The sequence below is a fragment of the Pyrgilauda ruficollis genome, unplaced genomic scaffold (genome assembly GCF_017590135.1).
Source record: "Pyrgilauda ruficollis isolate IOZ18807 unplaced genomic scaffold, ASM1759013v1 scaffold23, whole genome shotgun sequence".
Taxonomy (NCBI): domain Eukaryota; kingdom Metazoa; phylum Chordata; class Aves; order Passeriformes; family Passeridae; genus Pyrgilauda; species Pyrgilauda ruficollis.
The window spans coordinates 10,971,096-10,978,542 of record NW_024522539.1 but is presented as its reverse complement, the minus strand read 5'-3'; the positions used below and the strand labels follow the sequence as shown (position 1 = coordinate 10,978,542).

At 44.4% G+C, this 7,447-nt stretch overlaps 1 protein-coding gene across 1 annotated transcript in view; it reads right to left on the bottom strand.

Moving 5' to 3' along the window:
• Window positions 1-600: 600 nt before the first annotated feature.
• Window positions 601-7,447, bottom strand: part of TNFAIP8L3 (TNF alpha induced protein 8 like 3) — a 44,994-nt gene continuing 38,147 nt past the window's right edge. The window contains exon 2 of the mRNA XM_041469345.1: window positions 601-3,617. Coding sequence (XP_041325279.1) covers window positions 3,055-3,617 — 563 coding nt within the window. The 3' untranslated portion in view covers window positions 601-3,054. The remainder of the gene's footprint in view (window positions 3,618-7,447) is intronic.

The following is a 7,447-nucleotide window of genomic DNA, read 5'->3' as shown; positions in this document are numbered from 1 at the left end:
GTACCTCTGTGGCACAGGCACCATTTCATTAACATGTCAGAAGTGGTCACTCCTGTGAGCGTTTCTTAAACATTAACATTCTTGTCTTTATTATATAAAATTGGCAGTGATGAAGCAAAGAATATTCATAAAATTAACCTGGCAGAAATGTTTTACCAGCAGGAAGGCTCAAAGCACCACTTAAGGAGATTGCTTTAAACTTTGATTTTAAGGTAGTTGTCAGTTTTCACTTTGTGCCAGTATTTTACTGCTTTCAGTATAATTGCCATGTGAGCTGTTTGCAAATCCTGAGCTCTTTCAGCCAAAACAGTTTGCCTTTTCTGGGAATAAGGACAGGAGAATAAATGTTTCTTGTTAAAATGTTCTGGTAGGTTACAGCATCTCCATGTTTAGGACAGGGCTGTGAAATCTGTCAGGAATATGTCTTCCATCTACCTTAAATCATATGAAGCCAAACTGGGCTGAATATATAATGGGAAACTTGCAAGAAGGTCCTTGGAAGAGTGAGATTTTGGCTTGTGGTACCTGCTCTTTGCTGCTGACATGTGCTTGTGATATAATAGAGGTGGTAGGATAAATAAATCAAAAGGAAACAAAAAGGGCAGTAATCACACATTTTTAATCCACAAATGTGATAATACATAATATATTTAAGGTGACCTGAACATTGCCCATATTCTAGCAATGTTTTTACATACCAAGCTACAAGTACAAAAGTAAACAATGAATATACAGGATATGCAAGTATGAGAAATACTTGAAAACATATCTTTCCTTAAGGCTACTCAGATTATTTTTAAATAAAACAACAGATGTTCAGCTGGTGTGTTTAAAATACCAGAATCTGAATATTGATACTTGAAACACACAAAAAGTCACAAATACAGGATATCCCTTTCCTTTAGACATCTTGAATGTTGAATAATCTTTTTCTGGCCTTAAAAGAAGAACTTAAATTTGTTTGCCACAAATGAAACACAAAATCTGACATGTGCACTGGGACAGGAGCATTGGATACAAGAAATACAGTTCAAAAGCATCAGTTGACAAGTACATGCCTGGAAGAAATGCAGGTAAGGATGCATGTAAATATGGCTCTGCAATGGCTGAACTTGCAACCTCAAATGTTGCTGTTTCATTTCTGTGTTGCAAAGGAGTTGTCCATCTTCATTGCCACTAAATCTACTTTCAATGGTTGAAGGAAATACGGGTTGGGGGGGAATTTACACCATTAAAAACTGTTCTGTCAATGTCTTTCATTTTTACTGTGCTTCAAATGAGTTCTGCTGGGAACAGGTAAAATCCATATAGGACAACCCAAGTGAGTATATGACCTGGGTGTGTGTATTCTCAACTGTATAAAGGTGTGGCAGTAAAAACTGTTGTTGCAAGAGATAAAATATAGTTATTCTGGGGTGAGGAAAGACAGAAGGATAATAAGAATTTTGAACAGTTTTCTCTTAATACCACAGTATTCAAGAATTTATTTGAGAGACTTTTTTTTTTTTCTTTTCCTAAAGTAATGAGTGTTCAACATGTAAGCTTCCCTTAGAGAGGAATAGCTTTCAAATATATTTTCTTGTCTTTCTGAACTTTCAGATACGTGCATCTCTCTCTTATAGTATACATGATATGGAAGGTATTACCCCCAGAGGATGGCACTGTCTGCTCTCTGTGTCTGCTGAAAGGAGAGGGCTCCTGATACTGCAGTGTCAGGAGACAGAGATGAGTCTGGAGGATCAGATGGAGAGGACAAGGAGAGGAGAGATTTCTGAACATGTGTTTTTCACTCTGGATCAGTTTCCACCTAGCCAGGTTCTGCAAGTGGCAGCCAGAGCATCCGCTCTGCTCCCACACTCCCTGTGTCCAAACACGACTGCACAAAACCCACTCTTTCTTGGCAAAATGTTTTCAGTTTGAAGACATCGCTATGTCTTGTTTCAAAAAACCACGGAAAGTTCACTGAAAACATCCTGAACAAAAACTCCCTCCAGAAACTCACCAGAGTCACTAAGGCTGTTCTGTTTTGACAACTGTGGATATGCTACACTTGGAGGCACTGCACGAATAGTGGATGGGGTTCCTTTGTACCCCACCTCTGATTTACTGTAGGCACAAATGTCATGGATACATTAAACCAAGAGTATTATCTAGACTGAATATTTTGAGGATCAGGGATGTAAATGTTGGTGTCTCAGGCGTGCTGCTCCTCACAAGGGCAATTTCAAAATCTTCACGAAGAGTATTTTGTTCTGTCAGGCAGAACAGTAAGAGCAGCACAACCTTCAGTCTGAACTCACCTGCTGTTACCCAATAGACAAGCCCTGAGAGCATGGGAGCTGCTGTACTACTTTATCTGCCTTTGAGTTTGAACCACTGAGCTGCTTTTCAAATTAAAATGAAATCTCCTCTCTGTTGTTAGCAGGTATAAAACTAAATTGATGAAACTGTTGCTTCACAGAGCAGTTCTTTCGATTTTCTCCTGCTTGTATGATTTGTTACTCTCTTATTAGATTTATATACCATGTAAAATCAGAGATGTTTTCTCATATTGATTCCTGATCCTTTTGAAAGGAGTGAACTTAATTCATTACAGCCCTACTTTCTGTCAAAGCCTTTTCAGGTAGTGTGGAAATAATAAAAATATATGCACCAAGGGCCTTGGGGGTAAATTCCATGTATTGCTCTTGCCTTCATCTGTCTATTTTTACATAGCCATGCATCTGAGTTTACTTTCTGTTCACATGTTCAGCCTTGAACACAAAGCTAGCGAGATCATGGTAAATAGCAATCTGTGTCTGAACAATAGATACCAGCAGCCTTGTTCACTCTGCTCCTTGAAAAAGACTGAATTATCTGAACAGAGCATTAAAATCGACAGCTTTCTGATTTAAGTGTTCCACTTCATCACGAGCCTGGTGAGCACCTTCTGGGCCCTGCAGGGGATTGTAGTAAGACTGATGGGAAGGAAGCTTGCTTGCCTACCATGGCTTAGGAAGGGTGGCCAGTTCTAGAGAGAAGTTTTTGGTTGGTTTCTTGCCTTCGAGCGCAGTTTCAGAGAACCTTCTCATCGAGCAGTTTGTTGATGCCGTTGCAGATCTTTTTGAGGTAGGGCCGGCAGTCCCCGTCCAGGCTGTACAGGGCAGACAGAAACTCCACGTCTGCAAAGTGGTTGAAGACGTGGTTGATGCGCCCGTGGGAGCGCGCCGTCAGGTGCCGCCCTACGAGTTCGTGCACGAGCTCTTTGCACTCGTTCAGCAGTTCTGCCAGCACGTTCCTGTCAAAGGTGTACTCCACCTCGTAGAAGCTGACGATTGTCATGGCAGTTTGGTTCAGCTTCTTCCTGAACTTGTCTACGATCTCCAGCTCTTCCTGGTTGAACTGGTTATTTCGATAGAGGATGCCGATTTTTATGGCCACTTTGATCAGGTCTTTCATGATTTTATGGGCTTCCTTTTTGTTTCTGGTGTGCTCCTTTGTTACTTTGTACAGCTCGTCGAAGATTTCGCTGCTTGTGTCATCGATTAGCATGTTAGCCATGGTTTTGGTTGCCATTTTACTCAGGATCTTTTTCTGGGCTTGCAGTGCAAGATTCTTGGAGCTGAAATAATCGGGACCTGGTTTGGGAAAGAAAAAAAGGGGAAATGTTAATTTTATTTGGTGAATTATTTTTGCAATCAGTTAAGAAAAGTAGTACCTGCATGCTTAACTGAGACCTTGCCATGTGTCACTGACCAGAACAGTCAGCACTGCAGGAACACTCCAAACACACTATTGCCAGGTGTCCTTGGGGTTCCACACACCCATGTTTCAGGCCTTGCAGCCACTTTATTTTGCTTGCAAATAAAGAACAGAATATTCTGGCAGGGGATATATATGCTGATTCTGTGATAGTAATTTAATTTTGTAGTTCAGTATGAAAGCTTTCTTGGCAGAGAAATCTGCTGAGATGTTGTGGTTGAAATAATACATGAAGTATCAGAGACAAGCAAAAAGATACAGTGACAGGCAATATATGAACCTTCAGAGTTACACTCTGGTCATCGGGAGGCACTGTTGTTCCATGGTAAGGCTAAGCAGATTCACAAGAATGCATCTATTTTGCCTTAATCTGCAGTATGAATGCCTTGCCTTTTTGTTATCAATTTGCAAAATTATAGAATACAACTTTTATGAAATGTTGGTGCCTCAGGGTATGCAGCTCCTGACAGACAAAAATATCTGAACTATTTATATTTATCAAACAAATATTTTGTATTTTTTGTCTTTTACTCATATCTGCACATTTCTCTCAGCAGAGCACCCAAGCACATGGCTACTGCTGGGCTTTATCTCATGAACTTCTGTAATTCTTCAATATTAATTTGACCTTCCTCTGTTCTTCACATTAATGTTGGCTTCTAACCGATCCTCTGTGGACAAAGCAAAGGAAATATGGATATGAAATAATTGTCCAGGTTAATACTGGGGCAGCAAATCCTCTGCTGGATCAAAGGCACTTTATCACTGCAGCCAGGTGGAGAAGAGGGTGTGTATCTGGGGAGGAGAGCCAGCGAGCTCTGAGTGATGGCAGAGTGGCCTCTTTGTTCCCAGACACCTTCCTTGCCTTCCCTGACATCTCCCCTCAGCCTGTGCTCCTGCAGAGGAGGTGCCTTGTGTCCCTGCCAGCTGGGGACCGCGCTCTGCTCACCAGGACACCAGAGCCTTGGCTGCTCCCAGGGGGATGGAGGTAACCACGTCCTTCACCAGCTGCTGGGAAATCAAAGCACTAAGGGATTAAAAATGACAATAAAAATCAAATCTTCCAGTACTTATTCGACTGTGGGGCCTGAGTGAGTGTTTAAGCCGGTGGGGTGAGCTCTGAGGCCCTTTCCAGCCTGCAGCACACGAGTGTTGTCACTTCCCTGTGCTCCTTACACCCTCACGCCAGGAAAAAGGGGTGATGGCTGCCAGTGCTCACTTGGAGTAAGTAACACTGAATTTAAAGTCCTCTTTTTATTTCTGATTTTCAAGTTGGCTGGAATATTAAAGTTGTCATCTTTGTGTGCCACAGCTGTACCGCTGAGCAATGTTAAAGAGTAATATTTAATTTCAAGTGAACCACCACCTGGAAAAAATAATTCAATGTGCTTAAAAGAATTGCCTGTCATTTGGAGAGAAAATTGTGGGGCTGAGCTGCTGTCTGGAGGAAATAGGAAAAACTGTGATTTAATCTAGAAACGATAAAACCAGGATGAAAGCATTCTTTCACTTAGCAGTACGTGGGCATATAAATAGTATCCGTGATGAGTAATTATGTGCATTTGACACACTGAAATGGGAGATTGTTAGTGTCTGTTTCTGTAGTGAGTGCTTGCTATTAATCAAGTGGATGTGGTTGATCAGCACCTGGTTTGATCAAAAACTGCAAATAATTGCAGTAGATTTCTAGGATATTAATTTTACTGAAGTTCACGACACTTCAGCCTCGTGTCCCTTTGCCCAGGTGAGAGCCCAGCTGAATCCTTTGTGCCTGGCTCTGCTGCAGGGACAGCTCTGCAGGGCTGCTGCAGTTCTGTGCTGGAAGCAAAGGCAGCAGTTGGGTGAGTGAAACATCCCATCCCACACCCTGGGGGGGTCTGGGACCAGCAGAGCCAACAGCACCTTAAATACAGACACATGCAGCTTCCCTCCCTCCTATGTGATCTCTGAGACAAAGCTGGATTTTAAATTAGCACATAAAAGCTTGTAATGAACTTTTCAGAAAGGGAGGGTTGTCTGGCACAGAAAATAAAGTGTGATATATGTTCGTGTGTCCAAAGTTCTGTCTCTTATCCACAAAACTGGGCAGTGTGACCTTCAAACATGGGTCTCTTTCCCGGGACACCCCTGGATTTGGTAGCTCAGACAACGATACCACAGCTCCCAGTGAAAGGTGCAGGCTGTGAAAAGCACAGCACAGCTGGAAACCATCAGGCCAAGTTTAACCCAATGTTAAGGCTGGAATGCTTTTCCACAGTGAGTCCCAAGTGTAGGATCTACTACTTAATAGCATGAGACTGAGCTGCTCCTCATCTTTCTAAAAGTAAAATAAAGAAATGTATTATTGCAATGCTGCTGTGGCTCCGTCCCCACTTTGTGCTCCTGCCTCTCATCCCATCCTCCCATGGCACCTGCACCCCCAGCCACGCCAGCCCTCAGAAGCCAGGCAGACCCAAATCCCGCGGGCACGCTCCTTTCCCCTGGCTCCCTCCACGGCCCGTGCTGCTCTCAGCTGCAGGAGCTGGCAATGGCTTTCACCTCGGGGCTGCCATGTGCTTCATCCCACCCAGCTCTGCCAGGCAGAAGAGGTTCCAGCGGGCACAGGCAGAGCCTGGTGGGGCACAGATTGTTGTGCACTGTGGTGTCTGTTGAATACAGAAGCTGCCACGGTCCCTGCAGCGTGTCAGGAGCTGCTGCCAAGCTCCGGAGGAGGTGAAGGGCAGCATCCACCTGCCCCAGAGCTGCCTGCCCGGGCCCTGGCACGGGCACTCTGCAGAGCCCCGGCATGGGCTGCACTGCCCAGCTCCTGCCGCTGCCCCCAGCCCGTGTGTGTGGGACGGGGAGAAGGCAGACAGCAGCCATCAGCCCGCTTGTGATCCAGACAGCGGCCTGGGGGCTGCCCACCAAGGGCTGTGCTCGGCTTTGCTGTGATTCCGGGTGCGCGCAGCTTTGCAGCAGCATCTGCTGGAGAGGGAGAGAAGCTGTTTGGATTGATTGTTTGGATTCCTGCCTCCAAAATCACACTGTGCTCAGACACCCAGGTGACGCCTTGCCTTTCAAAGATCACAAGTGGTTAGCCACATGATTACATTCAGGCTTTCCTGGGGACAGCATGTTTACCGTGGCAGCCTTTTCTTACTGCAGCACATTGCTCACTACACAAAATACATCTTCACCTCCTACATACAGCAATTCTATTTTCTGCTTTCTTTCATACAGCAAAACAAATCAGCAACGACATTATAGATGCTATTAGCTTTCAGGAACATTTCACCAAGGCTAAAAATGAAAAACCACCCTCCAAGCATACTGCTTTGTTGGGTAGTGATTAGCTTCCATTATAGAAAATCTGACATCTTAGTTTTTACTAAAGAAAGGGCCAGTTCTGCTTCAGATCTGCTCTCACCTTCTCTCTGTCATCTAGAGAGCTGTGTATGATAAAAGCTGTTTGAAAAGCTCCTTGTGGTGGGTGGGATTGATCCTACAGCAATCTTCCATCCTTCTGGAAGTGCAGCTCTCCAGCCCTGTTTCCCTGCTGTGGTGCCCATGGAGGGGTGGTGAGTGCCCAGCTGTGGGCAGGAGGATGGGGAGAGGGTTACCAGGACACCACTCCCCACCAGTGACCACCCAGCTCCTGGCATGCAGTGCTGAACATGACAAAGATGTCTCACATCCACCAAACTTAATAACACGATTGCTTAATAAC